The sequence below is a fragment of the Natrix helvetica genome, assembly GCF_964273705.1.
Source record: "Natrix helvetica genome assembly, chromosome: 5".
In the NCBI taxonomy this organism is placed as follows: domain Eukaryota; kingdom Metazoa; phylum Chordata; class Lepidosauria; order Squamata; family Natricidae; genus Natrix; species Natrix helvetica.
Window position 1 is genome coordinate 148,106,806 of NC_138551.1, and position 16,752 is coordinate 148,123,557.

The window sequence follows — 16,752 nt, forward strand, 5'->3', positions numbered from 1 at the left end:
GACCGTCTTCAGCCAATCGGAATTCACCAAAGTGTTTTGAGAATGCTGAGGTGTTTTTTTGGGGGGGGGGTAGTTCACATTGTTTCTCAAGGTGCCTGGCCTTGATTTCCAATTTTCTCCGCTCTTTATCAGAGGTATCTTCAAAAATTAGAGGAAGATAAGTTGATCAGATGGGGACGCAGTGGCTCAATGGCCACGACGCTGAGCTTGCCGATCAGAAAGGTCGGCAGTTCAGCGGTTCGAATCCCTAACGCCACGTAACGGAGTGAGCTCCCTTTACTTGTCCCAGCTTCTGCCAACCTAGCAGTTCAAAAGCACATTAAAAATGTAGTAGAAAAATAGGGACCACCTTTGGTGGGAAGGGAACAGCGTTCCCTGCGCCTTCGGTGTTGCGTCATGCCGGCCACATGACCACGGAGACGTCTTCGGACAGCGCTGGCTCTTCGGCTTTGAAACGGAGATGAGCACCGCCCCCTAGAGTCGGGAACGACTAGCACATGTGTGTGAGGGGAACCTTTACCTTAATACAAAAGCTTTCCTTGCCCAGTGTGAGATCTACATTGCGGATTGTCTGTGGAACTCCTGGCCACAAGAATGCAGGCAAGAGCCTCTCTCTCTCTTTTTTTTCTTCAGACATTGCTTCCTGCAGCCAGCCTCCTGCAGCTGAACGGGGTGCGAGATGCCTGCTGCAAGTTTCTCTTGAGCCAATTAGACCCCTCCAACTGTCTGGGCATCCGAGGTTTTGCAGACACCCACTCCTGCAGCGATCTCTTGAAATCGGCGCACAAGTACGTTTTGCAACACTTCGTGGATGTCTCCAAGACGGAGGAGTTTATGTTGCTGCCTCTCAAACAGGTGAGATTGGGGGAAGGGAGGTATCCAGGTGGGGGTAAAAGGATATCGAAGATCAGGTAGCAGAGGAAAGAGAGAGAGAGAGAGAGACATTGCTCGGAATTGTCTTTATCCAAGCCAATTCCATCCTTGGACCTAGGGAGACTCGTTGCTCAGAATTGTTGAGGTCAACTCCCATCTTCTTCGATCCAGATTGGCCCATTGTTGTTAATTGTCTTTGTTCAAGTCAATTCCATCCTCTTGGATCCCAGTAGACCCATTGTTCAGAATTGTCTTTGTTCAAGTCAATTCCATCCTCTTGGATCCAGGGAGACTCGTTGCTCAGAACTGTCCTCGTTTAGGTCAACGCCATCTTCTTGGATCCAGGGAAACCCACTGCTCAGAACTGTCTTGGTCCAAACGAATTCCATCATCTCGGATCCAGGTTGAACCATTGCTTGGAATTGTCTTTATACAAGCCAATTCCATCCTCTTGGTTCCAGGTTGAACCATTGCTTGGAATTGTCTTTGTCCAAGCCAATTCCACCGTCTCGGTTCCAGGTTGAACCATTGCTCAAAATTGTCTTTGTCCAAGCCAATTCCATCATTTCGGATCCAGGTTGAACCATTGCTCAAAATTGTCTTTGTTCAAGTACAATTCCATCCTTCAATCCAGGGAAACCCACTACTCAGAACTGTCTCAGCCAAGCCAATTCCATCATTTCGGATCCAGGTTGAACCATTGCTTGGAATTGTCTTTATCCAAGCCAATTCCATCGTCTCGGTTCCAGGTTGAACCATTGCTTGGAATTATCTTTGTTCAAGTACAATTCCATCCTTCGATCCAGGGAAACCCACTACTCAGAACTGTCTCGGCCAAGCCAATTCCATCATTTCGGATCCAGGATGAACCATTGCTTGGAGTTGTCTTTATCCAAGCCAATTCTCTCGGTTCCAGGTTGACCCATTGTTCAGAATTGCCTTTGTTCAAGTCAATTCCATCCTTGGACCCAGGGAGACTCGTTGCGCAGAATTGTCCTTGTTGAGGTCAACGCCGTCTTCTTGGATCCAGGGAAACCCACTACTCAGTACTGTCTTGGTCCAAGCCAATTCCATCCTCTTGGATCCGGGTTGAACCATTGCTCGGAATTGTCTTTGTCCAAGTTAATTCTATCCTCTCGGATCCAGGTTGACCTGTTCTTCAGAATTGCCTTTATCCGAGCCAATTCCATCCTCTCAGACCCAAACTTCCAAAGATTCCTTTCTTTCCTTTCCTCTGGGCAGGTGTTAGACCTCATCTCCAGCGACAGCCTCAACGTCCCTTCGGAAGAGGAAGTTTACCGAGCCGTCTTGAGCTGGGTGAAGCACGACGTGGACAGCCGGAAGCAGAATATTCCCCGAGTACGTTGCTTTCCAAGATAAATTGTAAGCATTTGTTGAAAAGACGGATGATCCGGAATCACTCCGGGAGCCTTGCACAGTCCTCCTCAGTTATGATGGAGGGGCTTTCCTCGATGCTTACAAATTTGGCTCTTGTTTCTTGAAAGGTTCTCGCCATCACCATTTCCCCAAATACTGATTTTTTTTTGTAAAATATACCTTTTGGGGGATTTTCACATCAGAGACCTTTCCCGTTTGGATCAAGAGTGTTGTAGCCCGCCAGCAGAGCTGGCAGCAGATTCGGACAGTGAGGAGGTTGGGGAGGAAGATGGGCCAGTCCTGGAGTCTGGGGAAGGCTCTGATGAGGGCTCTGTGTCGGAGGCAGAGAGGGGGCCAGGGCCGTATGCCAGTTATCAGCTGCCTTCGGAGTCAGACATCAGTGAGGCAGAAGAACAGCTGGAGCCTGTTCCCAGTGTGAGTTGCCAGACGAAGGGAACAGCTAAAGAACAGGGGTCAACTAGGGAGGAAGGCCACAGGTGGAGGATGAATGGCCCCTCCCAGAGGAAATAAAAGAGGAGCGAAAGGGGAGTGGAGTTTGCAGGAGGCCATTAGTTCCCTTCATTGGTTTGTGACTCTCAAGAGACTCCTTGCCAAGTATTTTCTCGTACAGCCTGCTTCGTGGTTTGGGGAAGCCTAGGTTTTCCTAATTTTCTCCACTGATTCTTGCGTTGCAGCCGCGGTTCGTGGTCCTTCCCGAACCGTAGAGCTGAAAGGGGCCTCCAAAGGTCATCTAGGCAAACCCTATTTATTTATTTATTTATTTATATTTGGTGCTTCTAGACCGCCCCCTCTCCCAGAAGGGACTCCACCGAGGGGCATCTTCCTGGGAGAAGTTCTCTTGAGTGAAGCAGAATTGGGGAGATGGAAGCTTCTGAAGGGAAAGCTGATCTTCTCATCCATTTTTCCCCAGAGTGCAACCCAGGGCAGCCTTTTGAGGTCCTTTTCTGGATTTTAATTCTTCCTTTCCAGCTCATGAAGTGCGTCCGTCTTCCTTTGCTCAGCCGGGATTTCCTGATGAGCAACGTTGACACTGAACTGCTGGTCCGGCATCATTCGGAGTGCAAAGATTTGCTAATCGAAGCTCTCAAGTACCACTTGATGCCCGAGCAGAGAGCAGTCCTGAGCAACAGCCGGACCCGTCCACGGCGCTGTGAGGGTGCCAGCATGGTTCTCTTCGCTGTGGGTAAGGCCTGGATGAAGGAGCAGAGCAGGAAAGAAGCGAGGGGAGGGAGGGGGGAGGGAGGAAGGAAAGAAAAAGGTGGAGGGAGAGAAAGAAGGGAGAGGAAAGGAGGAAGAGGAAGAGAGGGTAGGAACGAAAGGAAAGGTAGAGGGAGGGGGGAGGAAGGGAAGGAGGTAGAGGGAAGGAGGGAGAGGAGGAAGAGAAAGAGAGGTTAGGAAGGGGGAAAAAGAAAAGAGAGACGGAGGGAAGGAGGAAGGGGAGGAGGGAGAGGGAGGGGAGGAAGGAAGGAGAGGAGGAAGAGAAAGAGAGGTTAGGAAAAGAAAAGAGATAGACAGAGGGAGAGAGGAAGGAAGGAAAGAAAAAGGTGGAGGGAGAGAAAGAAGGGAGAGGAAAGGAGGAAGAGGAAGAGAGGGTAGGAACGAAAGGAAAAGAGGTAGAGGGAGGGGGGAGGAAGGGAAGGAGGTAGAGGGAAAGAGGGAGAGGAGGAAGAGAAAGAGAGGTTAGGAAGGGGGGAAAAGAAAAGAGAGACGGAGGGAAGGAGGAAGGGGAGGAGGGAGAGGGAGGGGAGGAAGGAAGGAGAGGAGGAAGAGAAAGAGAGGGTAGGAAGGGAAAGAAAAGATGTAGAGGGAGGAAGGAAGGAGAGGAGAAAGAGAAAGAGAGGGTAGGAAGGGAAAAAAGAAGTGGGAGAGAGGAAGGGAAGGAGGGAGAGGGAGGGGAGGAAGAAAGGAGAGGAGGAAGAGAAGAGAGGATAGGAAGGAAAAGAAAAGAAGTAGAGGGAGGAAGGAAGGAAGGAGAGAAGGAAGAGAAAGAGAGGGTAGGAAGAAAAAAAGAGATAGACAGAGGGAGGAAGGGAAGAAGAGGGAGAGGAGGAAGGAGAGGAGGAAGAGAAAGAGAGGATAGAAAGGAAAAAAAGATGTAGAGAGTGGAAGGAAGGAAGGATAACCCTGATATTTCTTAAAAAGCATCTTCTCTACAATTTTTGGCTGGGGAATTCTGGGAGTTGAAATCCCAGAATTCCTCAGTCCACACCTCTTAAAGTTGCCAACCTAGATCACTTCTCTAGCCTGGTACTGTGGGTTGTGGGAAAACAGGCAGTGTGATGGACTGCCAGCAGATTTTCCCCAAGGTGACAGCTACGTTGACTCTGAATAAATCTGCTCCAACCTTAACAAAACTTTTTGTGTTTCCCTCTCCCTCCCTCCCTCTTTCTTTCTTTCTTTCTTTCTTTCTTTCTTTCTTTCTTTCTTTCTTTCTTTCTTTCTTTCTCTCTCTCTCTCTCTCTTTCTTTCTCTCTCCCTCTCCCTCCTCTCTCTCTCTCTCACTCCTTCCCTCCCTCCCTCTCTCCCCTGCAGGCGGAGGGAGCCTTTTTGCCATCCATGGGGATTGCGAAGCCTACGACACGCGGACTGACCGCTGGCACATGGTCGCCTCCATGTCTACCCGACGGGCCAGGGTGGGGGTCGCGGCAATTGGGAACAAGCTTTATGCGGTGGGAGGGTAAGCAGGACTCCCCCTCCCCCCCCGCCAAGGCAGAATTCTTGAGTGGCTCCTATTTGATATTTGGATGGAATCGCTTGGGAGGGAGAGAAGGGGAGGGAGGAAAGGAGGAAGACGAAGGTGGCAGCTGCACAATTTAAAAGAAAAAAAGTGGCACCGAGCTACAGAAGTGAAAGGTGCTCTGAGGTGGGTTTGGGAGGAGGACTGCAGAGGTCTTCCGGGTGTCTAAGAGGTCATCTAGCAGGTCTCCTTGGAAGGGCATGCCAAATACGGCATGGGACTCCCTCTTGCTGCTGCTGCTGTTATTATTATTATTATCATTATTATTATTTTAACGTTATGGTGTTGGAAGAAATGTCCTTCTGGATTCAATTCCAAGTGGGGAAAAAGACAGTGGAAACATGGAGGCTGCTTGGAAAGATGGTTTAACGGCGGACAGGATCTCGTGGCTTGAGATGCTGGTGGGGGAAAGGGAGGAGATGATGAGAGCTCCTGGGTTTTATGCCCTCTCTGGGCTTTCGAATCTGAGCTTGTGTTCCGATTGGTTGCTAGACTCCCATGGGGCAACTTTGTAGGCTGCCCTGAGTCCCAAGCTTGGTTGACTCTTGCTGGGTGATGATGTAATGAAAGAGCTTTGGGCAATTCCTACTCTTGGAAGGAGGTAGAGCTTTGTTATGTAGAATAGACTGGCTCAGGCCTTAGTGGCCCATTGACAAAGGTGAGGGGGGTGAGTTTCTAAGTTCAAGTTTCAAGTTTATTTGATTTACAGACCGCCCCCTCTCCCCGAAGGGACTCCCTTTTAGGGGAAATATTCTGCCCTTTTAATATTTCCTGAAATATCTCATTTTCCTAGGAGAGGGGTGGGTCCTAACTCCCCACAATTGGCACAGAGGCACACACACACACACAGAGAGAGACAAGGGGATGAAGCAGGGAAGCGTCACAGCAGAGGTTAAATAGAAGAAGCAGGAAAGTGTTTTAAAACATCACCGAAAAGAGAATCCGAACGGAAAGTACTTGCTGAACTTCAGCTCCAGGCTGGTTCTGTGTTCAGGTGAGCCTCACCGGAACCTAAGAGACTGTGATACAGAAGTAATCCTGGATGAAATCTGTCTAGATCTCTTCCAAGATCATGGGACATGGGCCGACAAAGGGTCATTGTACAGAATTCACAGAGTTGCAGATTTACTACTGTTATTAAGGTAGGTAGGAAGGTAGGTAGGTAGGTAGGAAGGAAGGAAGGAAGGAAGGAAGGAAGGAAGGAAGGAAGGAAGAAGGGGAAAGGGAAAGAAGGAATGCTAAATGGAGAAAAGGAAGGTGAGGGAGGGAAGAAGGAAGGAAGGAAGGCGAGGGAAAGGAAAGGAAGATAAATGGAGTAAAAGAAGGTGAGGCAGGGAAGAGTGAAAAGAAAGGAAGATAAATGGAGAAAAGGAAGGTGAGGGAGGGAAGAAGGAAAGGAAAGATAAATGGAGAAAAGGAAGGAAGGAAGAAAGGCAAGGGAAAGGAAAGGAAGGAAAAGAAAGGAAAGATAAATGGAGAAAAGGAAGGTGAGTGAGAGAACAATGAAAAGAAAGGAAAGAAATAAAGAAAAGGAAGGTGAGGGAGGGAAGAATAAAAGGAAAGATAAATGGAGAAAAGGAAGGTGAGGGAGGGAAGAAGAAAGGAAGGAAGGCAAGGGAAAGGAAAAGAAATTTAAATGGAGAAAAGGAAGGTGAGGGAGGGAAGAAGAAAGGAAGGAAGGCGAGAGAAAGGAAGGAAAGATAAATGGAGAAAAAAGATGAGGGAGGGAAGAAGGAAAGGAAAGATAAATGGAGAAAAGGAAGGTGAGAGAGGGAAGAAGGAAGGAAGAAAGGAAAGGGAAAGGAAGGAAAAGAAAGGAAAGATAAATGGAGAAAAGGAAGGTGAGGGAGGGAACAATGAAAAGAAAAGAAAGATAAATGGAGAAAAGGAAGGTGAGGGAAAGAAGAATAAAAGGAAAGATAAATGGAGAAAAGGAAGGTGAGGGGGGGAAGAAGGAAGGAATGAAGGTGAGGGAAAGAAAAAGAAAGATAAATGGAGAAAAGGAAGGTGAGGGAGGGAAGAAGGAAGGAAAGAAGGCGAGGGAAAGGAAAGATGAAGGGAGGGAAAAATAAAAGGAAGGAGAGGAAGGGAATGGAGGAAAACATAAAGAGAGAGAAGGAAGGAGAGAGGGAGGGAAGCAGAAAAGGAAGGAAGGAAAGAAGGAAGAATATATGATAAGTAGACAAACAGACATAGAAAAAATAGAAAGAAAGAAACGTGGGTGTATAGATTTACTATCCCCATAGCAAATTGGATATCACTAGCATCTGAATCTCAGAGGGGGCATGCTAGCAAATAGTAAACCTACTCTCTTCATAAACATATATTTTAGCCCTAAATATATATATTTTAGCCAGTAAGCCTTGTGGCCATGAGTTCCACCAAACCTTTGAGCTGCTGTGGAAAGATGTACTCCCCCCACCCCCTAAGAACAAAAAGGAAGGCAATCTTTGCCCACAGCAGATGGCAGCACTTGCTTGCCCAGCTTGGGCTGATCGAGGCTGAAGCACCCGGAAGAGCTAGCTGGCATGAGATCAGTTGGGAAGTCAACGAAAACAGGAAGCAAAGCAAAGCAGAAGCAGCCCCCGGGGCAAATGGCAACCAAGAGAACTGGGTAGAGAGGCCACCAAGAGTGGACCATGATTAGTTGGGGCCGTTCCATTTTTTCTTAGAGGAAAACCTCTTCTCCTTTTCATTCTTCTTCTTCTTCTTCATACAATACAATACAATACAATACAATACAATACAATACAATACAATACAATAGTAGAGTTGGAAGGGACCTTGGAGGTCTTCTAGTCCAACCCCCTGCCTAGGCAGGACACCCTATACCCTTTCAGACAGATGGCTATCCAACATCTTCTTAAAGACTTCCAGTGTTGGGGCATTCACAACTTCTGGAGGCAACTTCTGTTCCACTGATTAATTGTACTAATTGTCAGGAAATTCCTCCTCAGTTCTAAGTTGCTTCTCTCCTTGATTAGTTTCCACCCATTGCTTCTTGTTCTACCCTCAGGTGCTTTGGAGAATAGCTTGACTCCCTCTTCTTTGTGGCAACCCCTGAGATATTGGAACACTGCTATCATGTCTCCCCTAGTCCTTCTTTCTCTTAAGCTAAACATCCCCAGTTCCTGCAACCGTTCTTCGTATGTTTTAGCCTCCCGTCCCCTAATCCTCTTTGTTGCTCTTCTCTGCACTCTTTCTAGAGTCTCCACATCTTTTTTACATCGTGGCGACCAGAACTGAATGCCGTATTCCAAGTGAAGAAGTTGTTGTTGTTGTTGTTGTTGTTGTTGTTGTTCTTCTTCTTCTTCTTCTTCTTCTTCTTCTTCTTCTTCTTCTTCTTCTTCTTCTTCTTCTTCTTCTTCTTCTTCTTCTTCTTCTTCTTCTTCTTCTTCTTCTTCTTCTTCTTCTTCTATCCGTCATCGGACGTCAGCGATCATGTTGGAGATCCTATTTTTATCAACAGCCACACGAGAAAGGGCTGCTTGTTGTGGAGCTGGCAGGAGAGTCAGACAGCGAGAAGGCTGGGGAGGGACATGGGCCAGTCCTGGAGTCTAGGGAAGGCTCGGATGAGGGCTCTGCGTCGGAGGCAGAGAGCAGGGGGACAGGGCCATCTGGGAGTTATGTGCTGCTTCCGGAGTCTCCGGAGTCGGACAGCAGTGAGGCAGAGGAACAGTTTGTTTGTTTGTTTGGTTTTTTTAAGAACCAATCCCCCTTACCAGAGGGAGCCCCCTGGTGGAATACTGTGAAGTACTTACCATGGCAACTCCACTGCACTGTACTGTAGAAGTAATTTTACGGCAGTACAGTAGAAGCCATTTTAAAGCACAGCAGGCTGTATCTTAACAGAACACACGCCCCGAGGGGTGTTAGGGGTGTCTTTGCCCCACATTATTTGTTTCCAGAGACTAAGTCATCTGTGCACACACACACATTATATTTGTAGGTCAGGGTTGATTTGTGGGGTCCTTGAGGCTATTTGAGCTTGGTGGTTTTCTTGCAGACGTTTCCCTACCAAACTAGTAGAAGCCATTTTAAGGCACAACAGGCTGTACCTTAACAGAAGCTGAATCCAAACTGCACGCTATCACTGTCTAAAGTACTGTGATTTGACACTATAAATATAATTCATTCCTTTTCATTTCAATGGCCCAGGCATTCCAGAGTTATGCTGGAACACACACACCTAGACACCCCCCCTCCCCGAGGGGTGTTAGAGGTGTCTTACCCCCACAGTATTTTTTTCCCCAGAGAGTAAGTCATCCATGTACCAAGTTTGGTTGAAATTGCTCGAGGCGTTCCAGAGTTATGCTGGAGCACAGAGAAAAACAAACACACACGGATCTCTCTCTCTCTCTCTCTCTGCAGTTATGATGGAACGTCTGACTTGGCCACCGTTGAGTCCTACGACCCTGTCACCAACTCGTGGCAGGCGGAGGTCTCCATGGGCACCAGACGGAGCTGCCTTGGGGTGGCAGCCCTGCACGGCCTTCTCTATGCTGCTGGGGGCTACGACGGAGCTTCGTGTCTGAACAGGTAAAGGGTCCTTCAAAGTTCAAAAGGTCTGCCAGGTTTCCCCATCCATCCCTCCGAAGGAAGCTCTTTAGATCCTTCTTCTTCAAAACTACCCCTCGTCAAAACACCACCAAGGTAAATTTCTCCTTTTTCATGGGAAGCAGGACGGGTGTAAGTCACCATCCCATGTCGTTTTGATTTTTGATTCAGCAAGTCGGGCGTTGTTGTTGTTGTTTCTTCTTCTTCTTCTTCTTCTTCTTCTTCTTCTTCTTCTTCTTCTTCTTCTTCTTCTTCTTCTTCTTCTTCTTTTCCTTCTTGCTTTCCTTTTTTTTTTCTTTTTTAAACGTATGAAAGAAACTTTTGGAAAGTTGTTTTTAAAGCCCTTGAGTTCTCTTTTTTTTCTCCTCGTAAAGTTTTTTATTTTTTTATTTTCATAGCGTATGATCACATGTATACTATTACATAAACCAACATCGTATTGTATTATTAAATGTTCACATCAATTCATCTTACCATCAACTCCCCATAAGAAGAAGCATGCCAGTGGTGGGTTATGACCGGTACGCCTCAGTACGGGCGAACCGGTGCCTGCCAGGAACACTGGGTACTGTCCTGGTACAGTGCTCCGGATGGCCCACCTGCCCACCTGCACTCCTTACCGATATTTGAGCTCTTCGGCGCTTCTGCGCATGGAGCGTACGGCACCTGCGCAATACTCCGTGGAGCAGCTGGAGTGTTGCAGAGGCGTCACTGAGCGTCGCAGGAGATAAGGATGCATGCGCGCAAATTTGGTGGATGCCCAGCCCCGTTGCACCGTACTGGTTGCCATGGGATCCGGAACCCACCACTGGCGTGTGCACTGGGTGGGAGCCGCGCGGGCATGCATAGGTGGGTGGGCCGCCTTGAATTGTGCATGTGGGACACTTTGGCACGCCTTTACAAAAAGGTTCACCCTCACCGCCCCAAACCATCCTTCCTCCTTTTTAATCTTCTTGCCTTTTGAAAATGCTTTGCTCCAGAGAGCTCTTAATTCCGCCGCTTTCTCTTGATGTGTCCCAGTGCTGAAAGATATGACCCGCTAACCGGCACCTGGGCAAGTATCACAGCGATGAGCACCAGAAGGAGATACGTCCGCATAGCAACCCTAGGTAAGGCCCCCCCTTTTTTTTTTAACGGATGCGCGAGGTTGTGGGATTTTTAGGACCTGGGAACCCTCCCCTTACAGCAGCTCATATAATGACCATTCGAACTTACAATGGCACTGAAGAAAGGGACTTAGGACTATTTTTATTGTGGCCTGCCAGCTACCAGCCCCTCCAGCAGTCGAATCAGAGGAGGAGGAGGCATGGCGGTCAGCATCAAGGCAACCTAAGAGCTCCGAGGGGGAAGAGAGGAGGGAACTGACAGAGAGACAGAGGCGGAGCTTGGGCTGTCCATCAGCCCTCTGGAGAGTCCACAGCCCCCAGGTCTGGAGGTGGCTGATGAGGAAGAGGAGGAACAGCAGGGTCCAGTGCCTGATTGCAGATGCATAGAAGGCAGAGGAGAGGAGGACAGTGGAAATCTATGGGCTGGTTCTTGGGATGGAAAAGCCACTGCTGCTAGCGAAGCCCCACCCTAGCTCTGGGGATAAAAGGAAGGGGCGGAGATGAATAGATGTGGCGAATAGCTCGGTTACCCTATGTCAGGCCTGCAGCCATCTTTTCTTTTGGATCTTTGGCCTGCCACACTTTCTATTATTCTACGACGCATTTTCTATGGTGGGAAAATGGGAGGGGGGAATTATACAGAGTTGGGTAGAAAGTAGCCATAACAACATTCTTCTTAGAAAGCCAAGGTCATCCTTTGTCTCTGCACCTCTGCATCTGACCGGAACTGGATGGGTGGAAGCTGTCAGCATGGCAGTGGGAGATTGGACTATGTGATGGACTTGTGGGTGTGGGGGCAAGATCTTGAACTTACAACTGGATGGGGAAAACCGGGAAGCTTTCAGATTCGGGTTTTCCCAGATGTGCCAACATGGCTCTCTTCATCAATTGGAACTTTGAGCAATACTTTGCCTCGGACTCGGATTTAATTTTGGATACTATTTGGAATCCTGACACTTTATTTGCCTCTGTTGAACAGGTTCCCACCTTGGATTGATAGAAAGAAAGATAGAAAGGGGAATAAAGATATTTGTGGATGTGGAGTATGTTAAGAAGGACTTGCGGAAAGGACTAAGTGCATAATGACTAAGATCTTCGTTTTGACATCCCTTTTTTTCTGATAATGAGATTTTGGTGAGAATCTAGCTCTGCTAATGGGACATGGTGGCTCAGGGGCTAAGACGCTGAGCTTGTCAATCAGAAAGGTCGGCAGTTTGGCAGTTCGAATCCCTAGCGCCACATAACGGAGTGAGCTCCTGTTACTTGTCCCAGCTTCTGCCAACCTAGCAGTTCGAAAGCACGTTAAAAATGCAAGTTGAAAAATAGGAACCACCTTTGGTGGGAAGGTAACATCATTCCATGCACTTTCAGTGTCGAGTCATGCCGGCCACATGACCATGGAGACGTCTTTGGACAGTGCTGGCTCTTCGGCTTTGAAACAGAGATGAGCACCGCCCCCTAGAGTCAGGAACGACTAACACATATGCGCAAGGAGAACCTTTATCTCTATTACCTCTACCATTACCTTTAGCTATATTAAGGGCTGGACACCAGATTGGGTCCTTTGTAGACAGTTTTAGGGGAGTGTATGGATTCATTTAGTGACCACTATGCTTAATGGCTGCCGTGAAAAGTGTCAGTAAAACACTTACGGACACATGGGCGCCTCAACTTACAACCATGATGACTTATGACCGGGTTTCCAGCCCTAGTCCCAATTGTGGGTCGTAAATCAAGGACTTCCTATAGACAGACACCCTGGATGGTGGGCCACTGGGTGATCTCTTACAAGTTGCTTTTTTACCCCTTCTTCTTCTCCATCACAGACGGCAACCTCTATGCTGTTGGAGGCTACGACAGCTCATCCCACTTGGCAACGGTGGAGAAGTACGAACCGCAGGTAAAGAGGGGGAAGGCAAAATGTGGGCCAGATTCTCGCACCTGCCTCTCTGCTGCTTGGATGGCATGAGCCCCAAGGAAGAGGTGGAGAGTTTAGAGCAGAAGAGGAGGTACAGGTAGCCCTCGACATCCATTTAGGGGCTGTTCTAAGATACGACGGCACTGAAAAATGTGTGACTTGCAACCAGTTCCCCTACGCACAACCACAGCAGTACTCCCGTGGTCATGTGATTGAGATTCCGGTGCTTGGGAACTGGGGTGTATTGATGGTGGGTTGTAGCACAGGGGTCAGCAACCTTAAACACTTAAGAGCCACAAAGGTCCTAACCAAAGCCCCCTGTTCAGTTCTGGAGCAGACTGGAAGTCCAGTTCCCCCACCATAGAGTCTCTTCCTAGCGTGGCATTCTTTTTCCCTCTGCACACCGGAAGTCTGGTTCCCCTATCATAGAGTCTCCTCCTAGCACAGCAACCTTTCTTTTCTCATCTGTCGACTGGAAGTCCAGTTCCCCCGTAAACCATAGAGTCTCCTCCTAGTACGGCATCCTTTTTTTTTTTCCTCTGCTGACCGGAAGTCTGGTTCTCCCACCATAGAGTCTCCTCCTAGCATGGCATCCTTTTTCCCTCTGCCAACCGGAATATGGCGTCCCCTCCACCATAGAGTCTCCTCCTAGTGCAGCATTCTTTCTTCTTCTGCTGACCGGAAGTCCAGTTCCCCCCACATCATAGAGTCTCCTAGCGCGGCATCCTTTTTCCTCTGCTGACCAGAAGTCCGGTTCCCCCACCATAGAGTCTCCTCCTAGCACGGCATCCCTTTTTCCTCCACCTGTTCTAACCGAAAGCCCTATCAATTGTGGACCTGACCGGCGACAGGGAGCCGCAGCAGAGGGATGAAAGAGCCACATGCGGCTCCAGAGCCACACAGGTTGCTCACCCCTGATGTAGGAGGAGGATCAGAGGGCGGAGTTAAAAGAGGTATCAGTCTAGAATCCCTATGTAGCCGCAAGCGAACCTAGTCCATCCTTCCTTGAGTTCCGTTGAGCCTTTGCTAATTCCTGGCAGGTGCTTAAAGTTAGTTGAGAAGGTAGGGATAATTAGCAATAAATCAACTTAATTAGATCTTTAATGGTGGCACTGACACTCCTGGGGTGAGAGGGTTGCCATTTGCAAAGCCCATGGGGCAAGCCGGATTCACTTAATGACTCCCTGATTCACTTAAGAATTGCATAATCACCATGGCAAAACCCAGGCACAACTTGCATAAAACGTCTCGTTTAGCCACAGAAATTCTGATCCCAATTGCATTGGGTCGTAACTCAAGGACTACCTGTGACCGGTAAATCTAGCACCCCAGGGGACCAGTGAGATATTTACCTCTGCTTAATATCGATTCTCTTTTTGGCTTGCTTTTTAAAACTTTTAATAATAATATTGTTGTACACTAATTTTTTTAATCGAGTTAAATGTTGCCCAGAATCACATTTTTGTGAGATAGGTGACCATATAAATTTGATGAATGAATGAACGAATGAGGGAGAGGAGAAGGAAAGAAGAGGAAAGGAGGAAGAGGGAAGGGAAGAAAAGAAAAGAAAGGGAAGGAAAAGGAAAGAGAAGGAGGAAGAGGGAAGAGAAAGGAAGAGAAAGGAAAGGAGGAAGAGGGAAGGAAAGGGAAGAAAAGAAAAGAAAGGGAAAGGAAAGGAAAGGAAAGGAGGAAGAGGGAAGGGGCATAAAGGGAAGGAAAGGGAATGGAAAGGAAAGGAAGAAGGGAAGGGAGAGAAAGGGAAGGAAAGGGAAGGGAAAGGAAAGGAGGAAGAGAAGGAAGAGAAAGGAAAGGAAGAGGGAAGGGACATAAAGGGAAGGGGAGGGAAGAAAAGTAAGAGAAGGCAAAGGAAAGGAGGAAGAGGAAAGGGAACGGAAAGAAAGGGAAGGAAAGGAAGAGGGGAGGGGAAGGGAAGAAAGGAAAAGAGGAAGGAAGGATGGAAAAAGGAGAAAGAAAGGAAGGGGAAAAAGGAAAGAAGGGAAAGAAGAGAAAGAAAGAAAGATCTGAAGAAACTTTGGATCCTCAGGTGTATCTTTTACAACTCTAAAAAAGGTGGAGAGTGTTTTTTTGAAGTTGAATTTTTGGGGGAAGCTGAGAGCTTTTTTTAAAAAAAAAACCTCTCCTTTGTCTCTCCTCTCCCAGATCAACACCTGGACACCCATTGCCAATATGCTGAGCCGCCGGAGTAGTGCAGGCGTGGCCGTCCTGGAAGGGATGTTGTATGTGGCCGGAGGGAACGATGGGACCAGCTGCCTTAACTCGGTGGAGCGCTACAATCCCAAAACCAACACGTGGGAAAGTGTAGCTCCCATGAACATCCGTAGGTAGGTAGGGAGGGAGGGAGCAGCGCCCGAAAGATCGTGGCGGCCCAACAGTTGAGTTATCTTCGCTTCCCACCAGATCAGGCTTTCTGATGTTGAAAGTACGAGGGGAACTCATCACATTTGCAGATGACACCAAGCTGGCAGGAATAGCCAACACTCCAGAAGATAGGCTTAAGATAGAGAAGGATCTTGACAAACTTGAACATTGGGCACTATCTAATAAAATGAAATTCAAGGGTGAAAAGAGTAAGGTTCTACATTTAGGCAACAAAAACGAAATGCACAGGTACAGTATAGGTGGTACCTTGATCAACAGTAGTAACTGTGAGAGGGATTTTGGAGTCCTAGTAGACAACCATTTAAATAGGAGCCAGCCCTGTGCAGCATCTGCCAAAAAAGCTTTATCAGAAAGCTGGTGGAGAACCTTTTGGCCAATCATCAGGAGACAGTGAATTCTAGTCCCACTTTATCAGAAAGCTGGAGGAGAAACTTTGGGCCATTCACCAGGAGACAGTGAGTTCTAGTCCCACTTTATCTGAAAGCTGGTGGAGAAACTTTGGGCCAATCACCAGGAGACAGTGAGTTCTAGTCCCACTTTATCTGGTGGAGAAACTTTGGGCCAATCAACAGGAGACAGTGAATTCTAGTCCCACTTTATCAGAAAGCTGGAGGAGAAACTTTGGGCCATTCACCAGGAGACAGTGAGTTCTAGTCCCACTTTATCTGAAAGCTGGTGGAAAAACTTTGGGCCAATCACCAGGAGACAGTGAGTTCTAGTCCCACTTTATCTGGTGGAGAAACTTTGGGCCAATCAACAGGAGACAGTGAATTCTAGTCCTACTTTATCTGAAAGCTGGTGGAGAAACTTTGAGCCAATCATCAGGAGACGGTGAGTTCCAGTCCTGTCTCTTTAGACATGAAAGCCGGCGGGGGGGTGACTTTGGCTCAATCACCAGGTGACGATGAGTTCTAGTCCCAGTAGTGGGGAAAATAGGAAGAGAAAAATGTGTTGGATATGTTCACCACCTTCAATTCTTTGTAAAACCAATAAAGGCAGGATGCAAATAAATGAATAAATATTAAGAAGATATGAAGGCTCAGGGACGCGGTGGCTCAGTGGCTAAGACGCTGAGCTTTTCAATCAGAAGGTTGGCAGTTCAGCAGTTCGAATCCCGAGCACCACGTAGCGGAGGGAGCTCCCGTGACTTGTCCTAACTTCTGCCAACTTAGCAGTTCGAAAGCAGGTAAAAAATGCAAGTAGAAAAATAGGAACCACCTTTGGTGGGAAGGGAACAGCGTTCCATGCACCTTTGGTGTCTAGTCATGCCGGCCACATGACCACGGAGACAGCGCTGGTTCTTCGGCTTTGAAACGGAGATGAGCCTCCTAGAGTCGGGAACGACTAGCACATATGTGCGAGGGGAACTTTACCTTTTACCTTTTATGAAGGCATCTGACCATTTGCAAAATTGTGAGGGAAAGCATTTGAGATTCCAAAAAGCCAATCCATGGGATAGTTTGATAGCTCTAAAGAAAAGCTGAGGTAGGAAGAAGGAACGTTATGGTGGAGTCTGAAGCCACCTCCATTCCACCCGTTTTAAGTGAGTCCTGTAGGATTAGAAGCTCCAGCGGTGGCTTCTTACCAGTTTGGACCGGTTTGGCTGGACCCGTAGTGGTATGGTGGCCTGGGTCGCTGGAACCAGCAGCAACCCAGGCCTGTCACGCCCCCAAACCCTCGGTCTCTTCTCCCGTCAGAGAGAAGACGGGAGAAGACGGCAAAATGCCCTCTCAGGGAATTGGTAGTAAACTAGTTAGGAACCC

General features: G+C 47.9%; 1 protein-coding gene across 1 annotated transcript in view; it reads left to right on the plus strand.

The window, feature by feature from the left end:
• The window catches only part of KLHL17 (kelch like family member 17), a 28,973-nt gene that overhangs the window by 11,536 nt on the left and 685 nt on the right, over window positions 1–16,752 (plus strand). The window contains exons 4-11 of the mRNA XM_081955755.1: window positions 634–855; window positions 2,116–2,232; window positions 3,241–3,454; window positions 4,804–4,948; window positions 9,380–9,547; window positions 10,586–10,674; window positions 12,498–12,571; window positions 14,750–14,931. Coding sequence (XP_081811881.1) covers window positions 634–855; window positions 2,116–2,232; window positions 3,241–3,454; window positions 4,804–4,948; window positions 9,380–9,547; window positions 10,586–10,674; window positions 12,498–12,571; window positions 14,750–14,931 — 1,211 coding nt within the window. The remainder of the gene's footprint in view (window positions 1–633; window positions 856–2,115; window positions 2,233–3,240; window positions 3,455–4,803; window positions 4,949–9,379; window positions 9,548–10,585; window positions 10,675–12,497; window positions 12,572–14,749; window positions 14,932–16,752) is intronic.